This window comes from Pyrus communis, chromosome 3 (genome assembly GCF_041283825.1).
Source record: "Pyrus communis isolate YQ-2024b chromosome 3, ASM4128382v1, whole genome shotgun sequence".
NCBI classification, from domain to species: Eukaryota; Viridiplantae; Streptophyta; class Magnoliopsida; order Rosales; family Rosaceae; genus Pyrus; species Pyrus communis.
This window is the reverse complement of record NC_142567.1, coordinates 6,917,066-6,933,736: the sequence shown is the minus strand read 5'-3', so window position 1 is coordinate 6,933,736 and position 16,671 is coordinate 6,917,066. Positions and strand designations below refer to the sequence as shown.

The 16,671-nt window shown below is 36.9% G+C and overlaps 1 protein-coding gene and 1 long non-coding RNA gene across 2 annotated transcripts; both read left to right on the top strand.

Annotated features, from left to right (window-relative positions):
• Positions 1-6,061: 6,061 nt before the first annotated feature.
• Positions 6,062-8,415, top strand: LOC137716597 (beta-amyrin 28-monooxygenase). Its single transcript, XM_068456044.2, has 4 exons — positions 6,062-6,778; positions 7,111-7,552; positions 7,657-7,841; positions 7,949-8,415. The coding sequence occupies exons 1-4, from the start codon at positions 6,284-6,286 to the stop codon at positions 8,249-8,251; spliced, it is 1,425 nt and encodes a 474-aa protein (XP_068312145.2). The 5' UTR covers positions 6,062-6,283; the 3' UTR covers positions 8,252-8,415.
• A 5,699-nt stretch (positions 8,416-14,114) lies between these two features.
• On the top strand, positions 14,115-16,354 carry LOC137714212 (uncharacterized). The gene is made up of 4 exons (XR_015960577.1): positions 14,115-14,370; positions 14,477-14,975; positions 15,752-15,847; positions 15,951-16,354. It is a non-coding gene; the product is annotated as an uncharacterized LOC137714212 (long non-coding RNA).
• The last annotated feature ends 317 nt before the right edge of the window (positions 16,355-16,671 follow it).

Here is a 16,671-nt window from a genome sequence, read left to right as displayed (position 1 = left end):
GTAACAAATCATTCAACAAATGAGAATGTTGGTAAATTGTCAAAGATTGCCCTAGATACAAAATTGTGGCAACCAGTCCATAAGTTGTCATGCACGGTATGGGTCTACACAGTTCACTAGAAGCAGACACGGCCGAACAAGAAGCCAACACATTTGAAGACACGGAAAGGACGCCTGAAAAAGTGCCGGAGACCCAACCGACTCGTCAGTCCCTCAGGCCTCAAGGTAAAAAGGCATCAAAGAAAAAAGGTAGTTCTTCCAAAAATGACTACACTAAATATATGGAGGAACTTGCTCGCCAAGGTGAACTGAACATGGCGTGGGAAAAGGCTAGAGATGAGGAAAAGCTACTGCTATGGCAGCAATAATAGCAACTACTGAGGCTCGTGATGCGGCGGCTGAGAGACAAAGAGAAATAGTTAATCGAGAGACCGAGATGATTAGAGAAGCACTTCATTGAGAGAATGAGATGCTTAGAGAAGAAAGGATGGCTCAAGCTGATCGTGATACTATGAACAAGTCTCTAGTAGGACTGTCTCCGAATTCAAAATATTTTTGGACATCGGAAAAAAGAGATGTTGTGCGAAGGAGGCGTGCAAGAGATGCCGAAACAAGTCGAGGGGGTTCTAGCTACAGAAATCCTAGCAACGAAGATCCTAGCACCACATATCACTAACTCCACAGACTTTGTATAATTTCGTATTTATTTGTAGTACTTTATTTAATTTGTTATGTAATTTGTTATTATTTTTAGAACTTTATTTAATTTCTTATGTAATTTCTTATTTATTTTTAGAACTTTATTTAATTTCTTATTTATTTTTTGTACTTTATTTAAACACATCAAATAAGATTACATAAACTCACCAAATAAACTTAAAAAAAAAACACCAAATAAAATTACATAACCTCACCATATAAACTTTTAAAAAAAAAAAATACACACACACACTAAATAAGATTACTTAAAAAACAATACACTTTATTCTTCAACCACAAGCCTTATTTTAATTATCTTCGCCTTCGTGCAATCCCCACTGGTGGTCAATCAAGTCATTCTGGCGGGTTACGTGCCAGTATGGCTCTTGCAATGAAGTGTACCGCTGAACGATCAATTCATTGTAACGTCCATCCCGTTCCAATGGCTCGTGTTGCACGGGATCTTCGGTCCGGTCATGAGCATAGTAGATTTTTGTTCTTGAGTTGTTCATTGGATCCGGCTCGTATTCATTGACGGCATCATAATCATACTCGTCTTCAACAATCATGTTGTGGAGAATAATACACATCATCATGATGGATCGAAGAGCCTCGACATCAAACATTCTAGCTGCAGCCCTGACAATCGCCCAACGAGCTTGCAAAATACAAAAACAACACTCGACATCCTTCCTACACCCCTCTTGACACTTTGCGAAGTGTTTTTCTTTTTCACTCTATGGATGTGACATTGTTTTGACAAATGTTGACCACCTTGGGTAAATGTCATCTGCAAGGTAGTATGGTCCCTCGTATTTATTACCATTAACCCAATATGTGCATCTCGGCCCATTTCCTTGTAGCAGTTCGTCAAACACTGGAGATTGGGCAAAGACATTTAGGTCATTCTGAGCTCTTGGAACACCAAAAAAAGCATACCAAATCCATGTATCAAATGAAGCCACTGCTTCCAAAATGATGTTTTTGGCTCCTTTTCTGTCGCCATAAGCTCCTTGCCACGCACTTGGACAGTTTTTCCAAGTCCAGTGCATGTAGTCGATGCTGCCAATCATGCCAGGGAAGCCTCGCATCTCACCCTTCTCAGAAGCCTTCGCATGTCCATTGGCGTGGGTTTCTGAAAGTACTCATTGGTGTAGAGGGCTTCAATTGTAGAGCAAAACCGTATCAGGGACTCCAGAACATTTGTTTTCCCCATCCTTGCGATCTCATCCACTTGATCTGCAGATGCTCCATATGCAAGCATTCGCATGGTAGCCGTAATTTTTTGCTCAGGAATAAGACCTAGAACATGAAAAACATCATCTTTTTGCACAAAGTATGGATCATGGTTGCAAACAGCACTCATGATTTTATCGAACAAACTTTGTTGCATTCTAAAACGACGTCTAAAAACATGATCAGGGAAAACGCTATTGGGAATAAAATAATCTTCCAAGAGATCTTTACCTCGTATTTCCCTTCTTCTATCGATGTTTGCCGCACGTCTGGGTTTGGCTATCTGACCCACAGCTTCCATGATACGGCAGGAATGTGAGGCCCTCCGCCTTCTATTGTGATCATCCTCATCCTCCTCCATTGCGAAGGCCTCATCTCCACCTCCACCTTCGTCAAGATTGACCAATTCTTCTTGTTGTGCCAACAACCTTTTCTGCTGCTCTTGCAACTGTTTATACACTCTCCTTGAAGAAGACATTGTAAGAACTCAAGATTTGAAAACGATAAAGAAAGATTCTGAGCTAAAAAAAAGGATTGAGTTTAGTGTGAGGATGGATGTAGGGATGTAGGGTTTATATGGACAAAAAAAAGAAAGGATGAGGTTCTGGACAATGCCACATGGCACTACGTGATTGGTTGAAAATCTTATCGAAATCTTCACTAAATTATTGTAAACAGGAAATGACACGTGGCGTGTCGGGATTGGTTGAAAATCTTATCAGAAATCTATCCACAAAATAGTACGTTCGGATAATGACACGTGGCATGACAAGATTGGTTGAAAATCTTATCAAAATCTTGCCTAAATTATTGTAAACAGGAAGTGACACGTGGCTTGCCAGGATTGGTTGAAAATCTTAGCGGAAATCTATTCACAAAATAGTACGTTTGGATAATGACACGTGGCGTAACGAGATTGGTTAAAAATCCTATCCGAAATTAAAACTATTTTTTTTAATTTATTATTTTATAAAAAAATTATTAATATTTTAAATGGATTGGGTGCCAGCGCATTTTGTAGGGGTGGAGATCGTTTGTGCCAGCGCATTTTTAGACTGGGTGTCAGCACATTTTTTTAGGGGTGGAGATGCTTTGGCCTATTACTATTCATTAGGGTCTATTACTGTTCACTGAAGTGGATAAATGGGCTGGGTGCTGGCGCAAAGTTTTTAGGGGTGGAGTTGCTCTCAGGCGACTATGATACCCCTAATTGAGTACCTCACTGATGAGATTTACGAATTTGACTTCGGGCGACTATGATATTGAGTACCTCACTGATGAGATTTATGGATTTGCCTTCGGGCGTTATTACCATTTCTGAGCACTAGTTTTACATACATGTTTCACAAATGTTCTACATGGCATGCTAGGGTTTTTCATAAAACCTATACATAGTATTATATATGTGTTTTCAAAACAGGGGTTATTATGTTCAAAAATAAAATGTTTTCCTATTATTAGTATTATTATTATAAACTTTGATCCACTCACACTTTGGTTTTTTTTGTGCCCCCTCAGGGGTTAGGATCGAGGCATATGATCCTGGCGTCAAGGCATTTTGGCGTAGTTATCCTCGAGTATTCTCAGTATAAGTATCTTTTCCTCGTTTGTATCTTTCTATAGTCATTCTTTGATATTATTCTTATTTAGTTGTATGCTCTGAACACGTTCCTGCTTTGGTATAATCGTTCTAATTGCATATATTCTATTTGTATGCATGTTTAAAATGGCTTTGTCACCCTCAGGTGTCGGCCAACGTGTGCCTACCTGGTATGCAGGGATATCGGGCTTGGGGCATGTCAAATATGATTCTTGAGTACACATCAAGAACTTTGTGTAATCATAAGATTGATCGAGAAGATCTTTTCCATGGTGCCACCACAGCTGCCATGAGGGCTTTAAATCTTGCATCATGCGTTGTTGCATTCCAACTAAAAAAATAGTGCTTTTGCAGATAAACTAGCATTAACTGGATTGACCAAATGTATCACGAGTTTGTCCAACGCCCCTATGAATCTGAGCTTGGGAAGAGAGATATTGGTTTAAGTTAATTCTTAACTGCATTGAATTTGTTATCGTTTCACTACCAAAAAAAAAAAAGTGTTATGGGTAATGAGGGTAGAGTTCATAACAGCTAGGCTGTTGAGATCGAACTAAAGTTATCTGCATGTTGCTGGTAACCAGCTTGCATCGAATGACATAAAAAAAAGTCTCCCTTCAGTTCTTCAAATGTTCTTTTGGTCTTGATACATGGGCCCATGACAATTCCAAGTTTGTTGGGTGTGTTGGTGGAAGAGCGGTGCGGACAATACCCTTATCTATGAGAGCGTCTTAGGGTTTAGCCATCATGAATACCCTTAGCGTCTTAGAGTTCTATACATCCACCCCTTCTCAAGGAACTTCTTTAGACAAAACTATGTTTTTTCCTCTTTTTGGGTGGTAAATATTTCTCAGAACATAGAGTGTGATTCAAACCCATGTGCCTAGGTGATGGGTGTGGGTTTATTGATAAATTTTAGTTTTATTGTTAATTTCATCATGTACTTGATGGTAATTATGCAATAAGGTAAAAAAGAGAATTCACATTTAAAATTTAAGTTGGGTGTAAAGAGAGACTATATGTGTTCAAATAAAATTTCCCATAAATAATTCTAAAAGTACAGATTCTCACGACACACGCAGTGCCTTATCTTTTGAATGTGGATCCTTTCCAGATCCTTTTTGCGAGGATCTCAGGAATTCTTTAATTGTGTCCGTTCATAGTACATCGTGCGGCTAATTTTCGTCAAGTACTTTTTGTGTTCAATTTTAAATAAAAAATTTAAAATGATTTCTGACCACACAATGTATGAACACAATTAAAGGATTCACGGGATCCTTTAATCATATCCGTAAATCGTACATCGAGAGGCCAATTTTCGTCAGGTACATTTTGTGTTCAATTTTAAATAAAAAAATTAAATTGATTTATAACCATACGATGCACGATGAATGGACATGATTAAAGGATCGTCAAGATCATCACAAAGATAATCCGGACAAGATCCTCATTCCTATCTTTTATATTATAAATAATTAGAAGATGAGCACACACTCTGTGTGTGAACAATTTCATTTTATTTTTTGTTTTTTAACAAGGAGTGTGATTAGTTTGTAAATTTTTTTTAAAAAATAAGTATGGGACAATGATGATGAGACGGTTTCTCTTAATAAGGGCATATTTTTTTTTTCTTAATATAGGGTAAAATAGGAAAAATAGGGATATGATTGTTATTTTCTCAAAAGGTATATAATTACTGTTTTGTTCTCTTTATGTAAACATTGTGTATCAAAAATGAAGGTAAAATAGAAAAAATATTGATATAACTGTCATTTTCTGAAAAGGTTGACAAAGAGAGTTTTCATAATAATAAAATATAGATATAGATACTGGCAATCTTTCACAAAAATATTATTGCAATATAAGATTAAGTGATTAATAATTGCATAATTTTTTAAACTAATGATTCTTTCAAGCAACAACGTTTGTTAGGTAGGTTTTTGGTTCCCCAGATGTGGTTTCGGAATATTTGACTTGCGGGCATATGAGATGCCCTCTCAGAAGCCAACAAAAGTCCCACTCTTCAGTACTCTCTACTCTCTATACTCACCTACACAAACAAAGCCTCGCATATAATGCATTGAAAAAAGTTGATATTTCACATAAAATTGATTGAAAATATGAGAAATAGCTTAATTTATTTACAAGTTTGTGCAAGGTCCCTCCTTCCATCAACGTGAGATTCATTCTTAACACGTCCCTCACGTGAGATGAATTTTCAAGTCTAACACGTAGACAATAGAAGGGGAAAATGTGGAGCGTGCGTGTGACCATTGACTTGATAGTTCACACGTGGGACAACTTGCTCTGATACCACGAAGAAAGTTGTGGTTCCACCTAAAAATTAATTGGTAATATGGAGAGTAGCCAATTACTTATAACACATACAAGTTCCTCATTTTCCTGAAGTGGGATTCAACTCTCAACACATCCCCTCACGTGTGATGAATTTTCAAACCTAACATGTCCTCACCGATTTAACTACTACTTAATAGTATATCATATTACAACTACAAGTCATACTTTGCAAGCAACAAAAATCCATGGAGATTTTGTTTACCAAGTTGTTAATGGAATAGTTTACTTAATTATAGGCATGTATGAGATAATCTAGCTTAGGGGTCAACATTTGGCACGCGACCGGTGGATCGATCCTACCTCCCAGATCAGGCAACAAAAACATGTTTTAGCTTCGATTAAACTCCTCCTCCTCATCACTCACTCCACAAACAAAGCATTTCACAAATCATGAATACCCTTTTCTTCACAGTTTTCCTTTTCCTCATCCCCATCTTGCTTCTCTTTGCAAGGAGAAAAGGATCACCAAAAAGGGTTCCTCCAGGCTCATTAGGACTACCCATAATCGGCCAAAGCCTCGGTCTTCTCCGAGCCATGCGTGCCAACACCGCCGAAAAATGGCTACAACAAAGAATCGAAAAGTACGGCCCAGTTTCAAAGCTAAGTCTCTTTGGCAAACCAACGGTCTTCATTCATGGACCTGCTGCGAACAAGTTCATATTCGCCAGTGATGACAGCACCATTTCCAGTCAACAAGTTGAGTCTATTCGTCTACTTTTGGGTGACCGGAATATACTGGAGCTGAGCGGCGACGATCACAAGCGCGTTAGAAGTGCTCTTATGTTGTTCTTGAAGCCCGAGTCACTCAAGCAGTATGTGGGAAAGATGGACCAAGAAATCAGGAGACACCTTGAGATGCATTGGCATGGCAAGCAACAAATAACTGTAAGCCCAAGTGGTGTTTGAAACAAAACTATTTCAAAAGACCAACTTTCGGTGAAGGAAAATGATTTCTGCACTCTACTCTTCACCTTCTGCATTCCCCTGTTTAATTATGTCCCTTTATTCTCCAATAATTTCTTCAATCCAGTGACAGAAAAAAAGAGGGCAATACACACTTTATTGATCCATTTTCTCTGCTTCCTCTAGAACTTCTTCAATATTATTGCATTAGGCACCGTTTTCTCTTGTCATATTATGAATAAAATAAAAAATGAACTCGAATTCAGTAACAAACGAAGATCAATGTTAACTCACAAAGTTCTTCTGTTTGATAGGTCTTGCCCCTGATGAAAAACCTCACATTCAACATAATATGCTCCCTACTTTTTAGGCTTGAACAGGGAACTCGCAGAGATGAACTCTTGGAGTGTTTCCAAAAAATGATAGAAGGAATGTGGTCAGTCCCGGTTAAATTGCCCTTCACGCGTTACAGCCAGAGCCTCAAGGGAAGCAAGAGGGTCCAAGACATAATCAAGGATCTCATATCGGAAAAGAGGGTAGAACTTGAGCGAAAAATTGCTTCTCCGCTCCAAGACCTTATCACTTGCTTGCTTAGCAGTCGAAGTGATAGCAATGGAAAGGTTATGACTGAAAAGGAGATCCTGCACAATATTATGTTAGTGATGGTCGCAGGTCATGACACTTCATCTGTTGTGCTTACTTTTCTATTGCGGCTTCTCGCTAATGACCCCGTTGTACACGCAACCCTTCTTCAAGGTGTGCATAGTGCCAAACAGCTTTAGGGTTTTTGGCTGCTAGCATTAATTACATTAATTATTAGAGGCAAGATCTTAAACTTTCCTTGAATTTTTGAGTAATAGAGCAAGAAGAAATAGCTAGAAGCAAATCCTCGGAAGAGTTGACATGGAAAGACCTTGCCAAGATGAAGTACACATGGAGAGTTGTAATGGAAACGATGAGAATAACTCCTCCTATCTTTGGTGGCTTCCGGAGTGCATTGAAAGACATCGAGTTTGATGGATTTCTCATCCCCAAAGGGTGGCAAGTAAGTTCAGTTCACCCGCATAAATTAATTAGTTATTGCATTTTCATTCTCTCACTGTCTTCCAAAAATATAGACTAGATGAAAATCCTTACATACAATATTTTCAGATATTCTGGGCTATGCCGATGACTCATATGGACGATAACATATTTCCGGAGCCATCCAAGTTTGATCCGAATAGGTTTGAGAACCAAGCATCAACTCCACCTTACAGCTTTGTTCCATTTGGAGGAGGACCTCGAAAATGTCCAGGATATGAGTTTGCCCGGATCGAAATCCTTGTTGCAATTCCTTATATGGTAACTCAGTTCACATGGAAGCTATGCGCAGACAACAACTTCAGTAGAGATCCCATGCCAGTACCTACTCAGGGACTACCCATAAAAATCACCCCAAGAAAAGCTTGTTAACTATTAAGCTGTTTTTGTAAGTTTAATATGTGTGGTCGGCCCATTTCTTACAGGTTAAGATTTTGGACCTGGTGGTTATCCGATGGTGTTATCAAACTTAAATATTTATAATGCGTGTCTAGAATATTGCAAAAATAAAGGACATATATCATGTCTTAGTAGTACAACGCTATTAGCCTTGAATGAACATTTAAAATAAGTAAATTCTACCACTTAATATACATTGAGAAATTGTATGTTAACTTAAGCGACTGCTGGAACAAAAATTATCGGTTCTGCAGCAAATAATGTTCTTAGGTAAAAGAAGACCAAGAAAATCTTGATTCAACATAAGCAAGGAGAGACGCCTTTGCCACGCCTAATTTGACTCACGATTTATTAGGTCTTTTTTGTTTGTGCAAAGGATTGGGATTAGCTTATTCACTCCTAAACTCATTCAATGTCTGGGGACCAAGAAAGTCATCAGGATGCAATCGGCCATGGAAATCGATCATCCAAGGACTGAAAGACTCAAAACCTAGTCAAGAAGGCTTAACTCGAGCAATCACCCAAGAGAATAAAAAAATTTGGCTTTGGTTGAGAAGGGCAAACCATCTTTGCTTGTCACTAACGATCTAGGGAGTAGGAAGTACATGTTTAAAACATTTGAGGTTGGTAGGAGTTCAAGATGCAGTGCAGTAAAAAAAGGGTAGAATCAAGAGGGATAAGTTTTATTTCAAGAATAAATTAACTGGCATGTGCACTCTTGCCATGACTTTGTATATGTACTAATTAACATCAATATAATTTTGTCTTCATACATTTTAGGTTCTAATTAAGTTTACACGGTGAAAAGATCATTTGTCTTCATATATTTGATACCTACGATGCGGATACCTGACAGGAAGCTAATAATCTTAATAAACATAAGCTTTAATTAGTTTCTGATTAAACAAACAGTACAAACCCCACTTAGGATGAGGAATCCGTCAGATTTGTTTCCTTAGAATCCAGAGGGTTGGGGCCTGAACAAGCCCAACACATGTTTTCGGTCGAACACATTTTTTGATTTTCGGTTCCCTTTGCTCTGTAGTTTCATGATTTGATTTCAATTTTATCGTCTCTCTTTTTAAGGCCACTGAAATCAAATTTTTAGTACACCGTTTGATTCAAAATCATTTTTCACATGGTTGTTGCTTCTTGAATAAATTTTTTGTTTTTCAAAACTGTTGTTTTGCATTTCACTTCAGAAATCTCAACTACGTTGAATCTGTATATTTCACATATCAGATAAATCTGAGCATGTGTTGAATCAATCGTGGTTAACTTTATGTATTTACTGATTCTAGGCGTATCTCGAGATCAGTGTAATAAATGCTTGATATAGATCGATATTGTTTGATCTTTATATGGATGTTGATCAAATTTACTATATTTTTTGTTGAGAATTATTGATTAAATTTACTATATTTGAATTTAGTTTCAATTTCTTCTCGGCAAACTCATGACTAGCGACGTTGCAAAATAAAAAGCATACTTTTCGATCGACTTAATAATTAATTACGGAATTTAGTTCAATTTTCTTGAAGTCTAGGTTCCTTATTGATAGGATTTTTACCACCTGCAGAAATAGAAATAAAAACACTTAAAAATACTTGCAAGAGAACAAGGTTGTCATAGTATAGCAGCTCAAGTAAGGTCGTTTTCTACAGGGATTGAATGAATCATTTGTGTTTAAAACCAACTCTTAATTAATTATTTAAAAGAAAGGTTGGAAATTGTTTATTTTAGAATTTAATATAATGACAACAAATTTTAAAATAAATCAATTAAAGAAATTAACTAGAGAACAATTTAAAGAAAATCAATTTGTAAAAGCCTAGGGTTCAGCCGTCACTGTTACAATCCTATGCAATTCTACTAATTACTTATGAATTTTCACATACATGCTTTGAAGGTTAGGTTTTCCTAATACATATTTTCCTCGTGATGTTCAAGCGAAAACGTATATCTGACATGCAACTCGTCTGTGATGTTCAAATCAAATATAAACATGCAAGACTCATTAAGCTTTGTGAAAACCCTTTGAAAAACCATGCAACCCTTAAAAGCGCGATGTTCACCTTAAGTGAACTTACAATTACTAATCACAAGAAGCCCTCCTCAATTTCAAGGTGATGTTCCAACAGAAATTACATCAAATTACTTGTCTAAAAACCCTAATGGTCGTGAATCACTAAGACAATTAGATAGTTTAATCACGATAATTAATAATTCAAAACAAGCATGCATCCATTCATAAGCAAATTAATAAAATCACATATTCATACTAAGGCTCATGGTTTCGCCCTAGCAAATGGAAATTAGTTATGAACAACTATAAAAACTAAAGAAAATATATTAACTAGAAAAAATATTGAAAACACCTTGTAGGTAAGAAGTCTGAAGTTCTCCAAAATAATGCGTGTCTTCTCCCCCTATTTCTTCCCCTTTAACCCTAACGGCTAAAAAGTCTTATTTATACTACCACAAAATAAAACCCTAAAAAGTCTTAGAATAAAACTAGGAAACATAATAAACTAATAAAACATAAAATAAAAGGTTTCCTATTTAAACTGAAATTCAAACTTCTCAGAAAATCAGACTTTTGACTGACCAAATCTCCAATTTGGTCCCAAAAGGTCTCTTTTTAAAGCTTGAGACGTCCCTAACAAATACCCAGAAGGAATCTTCCTCAAAATATGTCTTCTTAACCTTCAAAATACCCAAAACATCCAAAAACGTAAATCTGGGAAAGCTGCACGCTAGCCCTGTATTTCATTGCCACGGTCAAACGGCTAAGTAGAAAAATATGAAATTTTGATACAATCATCTTGAAAGACTCACGAACATCCTTCAATTAGAATCACTCCAAAATTCATCTGTTTGATCATGTTTTTCTTTAGATGAACTCAAATGTCCTACATTGAAAATATATATCAAAGTATCAAAATTCTAACAAAATAACTGATATATTAATACCAATATAGGGGTTAAATATATCATATAATATTGTAACATCTTGATTATTTTAGGTATATAATTGGTTATTGAAATTTAAAAGAGGGGAAGAATGTGAAATCCCGTTCTTGGATTTCACTATTGTAACCTACGAATTTGTGCTAACGAGATTTTATATTAATTTCAAGGATATTAAATTGTATTAAGTTTAAATGAGGAAAAGAGAGGATTATAATTTTCTTGTGGTGGGTTTCGGAGAAATCACTATCTCACTTCTTCCCGTTTCTTCCACCCATTCCTGGAATTCTCGAGAAACTCTCTCACTGAATCCCTTTCTTTCCTTCCTTGTACCACACACACACAAACGACCCGGCATTAAAGCCACGTTATCCAGCCAACCCAGAATCATCAAACCTACTTTTGGATGGTTTCAAAAGAGTGGCGCTGAAATTACGAGAGATAATGTTATCTGAGGATGCAACCTGGTACGGGTCAAGGTGAAGGGGATGAGGATGAAGATGTTGACAAGAATGACACAAAAAAGCACAATGGAGAGCGTGATTGTGAAGAAAGGATTCAGGGATTTGAAGGGTAAATTCCTTGTTCCTTGATTATCTTGATTTTCGAATTTAAGTTCCTTAAGTTGAATTGAAATTGCCATGATATATTTGGAGTTCTTAGTTTTATTTAGGGTTTTCTATCATTCAATGAACCAAACTGAACATGAATTAGAGTTGGGTAATTCGGATTGGGTGTGTGGATCAAATTTCTTGGTCAAGGGTTTGGTTCAAAAGGTCAATTTCTTGTTCATTTTGAGTTATGTTAGTTTTGGATGTTGTATACATGATTTCTGGACTACCTGAAAGTATTTTGGGATTTGTTATATGAATTGGAAGTGGGCTGTTACGTAAGTTGCAGAAAATTGACTTATTTGCAAAGAAAACTCAAGTTTCGAGTAGCCTTATTTGGCTCTTAATTTCTAGGTCTTTATGTGTTTCTTTGGAGAAAAATTTTAGTGTGTTGAAAGTACATATGTTCATGATCATAACCCAATTTTTTCCACTCAGTTCCGTTGAGTTTTGATTGAACAAAACCTTATTTAAACTTGGGGCGCAAGCTGCCAAACAGCAGGAGAAAGCTAGATTTCTAGTCTCAAGACTCCATTTTCTTTCTGGCATAACTTCCAATTTAGAGCTCTGTTTCCTACAAACTTTATATACTTTTAAAGTACATAACACAAGCTTCAAAACCTATATAATATTATACGATTTGGTTTAGTTTTGAATGCTCCATGGAGAGCCCAAACTTGGTCCAATAATGCTGTTTTTCTGCAAATTTTATGGAAAGATGTAGTTCTAGAAGCTTAATGACGAACTACGAATGGCTTGATCCCTTCGTAGGGTACGTAGGTAGTCTAATGAGAAGGTTAGATGCAGCTATAATAAAATAACTGAGATTAATTTTTTTTATTGGAAAATTGTCTAAGGAAAGGAATTTGATGGTTATCTTCCGCTATAAATTTTTGGGCCTATCCTAGTGAGTAGTTTCTGAATTAGAAATTTTGGGGCGTTACAAATATGGACTCATCAAATACCCCCAAACTTAGCTTTTTGCTTGTCCTCAAGCAAAACAAAACTCAAAAACAAATATAAAAACTAAAAAGTAGAAACTTTATTAAAACTCAACTAAGACAAAATTTTCATCTTCAAGTTGCAATCCATAGAAAACGTTAAAAATTAGAACATCTTTCAAAAAGTTCCAGCTAATCTCACCACAGAATCTAAGCCATTTAGAATCAATTAGAAAAGAATTCATGAACTTCCCTTGGTGTAAAAGTGAACCAATATAGTTAAAGAGACTCGACTAAAATCCCTACCTTTCATCCTTTTATTTCACACAAACCAACTTTTTTTTTTCTTATTTCTTTTCGATTTTTCTCAATTTTTTTTCTTTTTTATTTTTTCTCAGTAACAGTAGTGGTTGTGCAATGTCAGTTCCCTTAAGCTTTTGATCCAACCCATGTAATGAGTTCTAGGTCGATGATTCCCAAACCATAAGGTTTTAGGGCACTAGGTGTAGAACACCCCTAAGGACTTAATAACTCGAGCTGAAAAAGCTACGAAACCAACTAACCACCCTGCCCCATGCCAAGACTCTACCGTTTAACGCGAGAATCATTGTTGATCAGGCAAGACTGGCTCGGTTACTAGGCAAAGCCTCAGGTGGAACAATTATTACTTTATTAAACATACTAAACTTTATTTTATATACAACGAAATTTAAAATGCCACTTAGACAAAAAAACAAGTATTTCAATCTCACTCTCCACAAACCATGTTGGTGTGATGTGAAAATTTCAAAGTACAATTCATGAATTAGTGTCTAAGCAACGATAAATAGAAAAAACTTTACTGTGGGATTAATCTTCACCATGTTCAATTGTTCCAACGTTTTAAATAAATTATGGATATTAACTTAAAAAGAACGAAAATTTAAACGGACTCAAAAATTAAAAAAAATTCTTATTTCCCACCCCCAAACTTAAATCACACATTGTCCTCAAGATGTGAAAAAAAAATAAAAAATAAATAAAATGACTCCTTGCTAATAGAAAATCCTAAGACACAAACATAAATGAATCGAGACAAATAAAAGAAATACTGAAATGAACCAAAACATAAAATAAACAACGAAACAGCAGAAAATATAATAAAACAAATAAAATAGAAAAACAAGAAAAAGAACGAGCTAAACTGGAGGCGAACTCGAGACGTGGTAGCATCAGCATGAGGGGGCTGGACACGGAACCCTCAGGGGTTGAACCACACGTGTGAAAAAACCCACATGCTTCACTACATAAACACATATAGTAGCCCATGCTCCTCCATTTCTCATTTCAGCCGATGAGCTTTTCTGCCTTTTTCTCTCTAACCTCGAGCCAAAGCCATGAGGGCCTTCCGTTTCAGAACCTATCCAAACCAAAATCATTCGAGTTCAGTCACCACTCCTCTGCGATGTCCTCCTTTATCTTCTTGCTGCTTCCATGTCTCAGAAATCCAGCTCACTCGAGCAACAAGACCCTTAGCCTGCGAAGATGAAATCGCAAATCGCATCCTTCTCTGAGTCTGACTCACTCATAGGTATTTTTTTTTTTATCCCCATTTCCCTTCGATTTTGTCTCAGATGCTTAGATTAGGGAAAAATGAATGAAAATTGCCTAATGCATGTGTGTTTCCTGTGTTGTAGAGTTTGATCGGAAACGATGATGACGATAGAGAGAAGGAGATGCAACCACCTAGCACGGATCCCAAATGCGGAAGAAATATAGACCATGGAGAAACTGAGACTCATGGATTTGCATTGAAAAGGTATGCTTCTATATCCCTGCAACTATGTGGTCTCGGTGTGTTGTGCTGGCTTGTTCGTCATGCATGCAGAGCTCTACAAATTCATCACGTCTTATTCTCTGTGCTATTACATGCCTGCATCCATGTATCTCTTGATTTGTCCACTGCGCTCACGTGCTTGGTTTCTGTCTGTGCTTTGCACGTTTGCCATATGAGCAATATTGAACCAAATTTTCGCATGAATCTGCATCTGAACTTGGTCATGAACAACGGTCCCGCCTCTGTGCTACTTGGATCCCACCCCCAAACTTGTCTGTAAAGTAAGTTTTTTTGTAAAGAAATGTCAGAAAGAGAGTAAAAGGGATCCAATTAGCATTGAAGCCTTGGCAATCCCCACTGTAAGCATTCTTAAACTCTGCCACATTCCTTTCTGCATTCGTGTAATTTCTGCACTTTACCGCTGATAATGAAATCTCTGATGAATGTTGCGGATGTGAATGCTGCTGAATGCATGATTTAGTCGAATGTGCTGATTTATTGGATATTGAATTGGGGCTGAAATGTTTCCAAATGCAACCTGCAATGATCACACAATAAAAATCTACTTAGAATAAACCCAAAATAAAATACTGATTAACTAAAAATATGGCTGTTTTTGTGTTTTTCAATTTTCATTTTTTTTGTTTTGTTTTTGTTTTTGTGATATTCCCCACTTAGTGGGAAAAGGCTTTGTTGTTGTTGTTGTTTTGTTTTTGTGATATTGTGATAATGAATGAAAGCAAGAAAATAAAATGAAAGCAAAGAGTTAGAAAAATTGGGTTGCCTCCCAATTAGCACTTTAGTTAACGTGTATAGCTAGACGTAGAGGAATGAGGTTAATGATCACGTCACTTGTTCCTTCGGAATTAGCCACTCCTTAGCAGCATCATAGTGTGTTAGTAGGTAAGGACTGACTTGAACTGTGCATTTGAATTCATTGGTTGAATCTTTCTTGTCCACCCTTCTAAGGGAATGAGTCTTTGTAAACAAATAAGGTCCCTGGACTCCCTTCCAGTAAGGTTTTGGTATCTGTTGAATTGGCTTCCACCTTGTATTTAACACCCACAATTTTTGCAATGGCTGGATTTCTCTATGAGGAACTTGGCTGTCAATAAGCTTCTTCTTTCCCATATAGATCTTTGCCTGTTCGCGGGACTCATCTGGCATTTCTTCGAGTTTGATGGACTGTGCAGGTCCACTGTCTGTTACAGCCGATAAAATTTTCTTATCAGTATGTAGCTGTCCTGTATCCCGATTTGTCAGTGTGTCCAAAAGCTGATCTTCTGATTTTGTATGAATAGCTTCTAACACATCAATTTTGTGCATTCGTGCAGCCTTTGTGGGAAGGGTTTTAGTGGCACTTAAGCATGGGTGGCTCTCGGTTCTGGGAAGAGATTCGTATGTGTTGCTTCCTCCCGTGGGCGTGAATGGCTGGCAGAGTGCTCCTCAGTTCCTGAGACAGTCTCCTCCTGATCATTAAAGTTGTTCCCACGGTTTGATGCTTGAATTTGAAATCCTTGATGGGTTCTTTCAATGTACAACTCAGTTGATTCCAACAATATAGAAAGTTTGTCCTCCACTGAGGGCTCTTGTGGCACATTAGGTTGCTCAAAATATTGCTCAAGATGCTTTTTCAAACTTGTAGTGTAGAACTCTAAATAGGGATTGTTCCAAGGCCTTTTTGAGTCTGTTCTCATATTGATATGTTTATGGACAAACTCAAGAAAATATTCTCTGTCGGGGCACTCCAAAAGATCATGGGTCTTTAAACAGCAAAGGGCACAGACTTTAGGTTTAAATCCATAAAAACCCTTTTCTGCTAAAGAAACCCATAACGGCAATCCTCCAGTTGGTGGTTCCATAGTGGACTTGCTCTCAAACTCAACAAACTATAACATGCGAACCAAATAAAAAAATAAAATCAACAAATAAATAAAAAGATATATACAAATAATTAACTAAGAAAATGATAAACACAAATTATTTGAAACAATCCCCAACAACGGCACCAATTTCTTGATAGGATTTTTACCACCTACAAAAGTAGGGATAAAA

Bases quoted from the DNA above. Each gene is read 5' to 3' on its own strand.
- LOC137716597 (XM_068456044.2), top strand. From the start codon at position 6,284: ATGAATACCCTTTTCTTCACAGTTTTCCTTTTCCTCATCCCCATCTTG. The intron at 7,553-7,656 runs GTGTGCATAGTG...TTTGAGTAATAG, and splicing joins ACACGCAACCCTTCTTCAAG to AGCAAGAAGAAATAGCTAGA. The intron at 7,842-7,948 runs GTAAGTTCAGTT...CAATATTTTCAG, and splicing joins TCATCCCCAAAGGGTGGCAA to ATATTCTGGGCTATGCCGAT.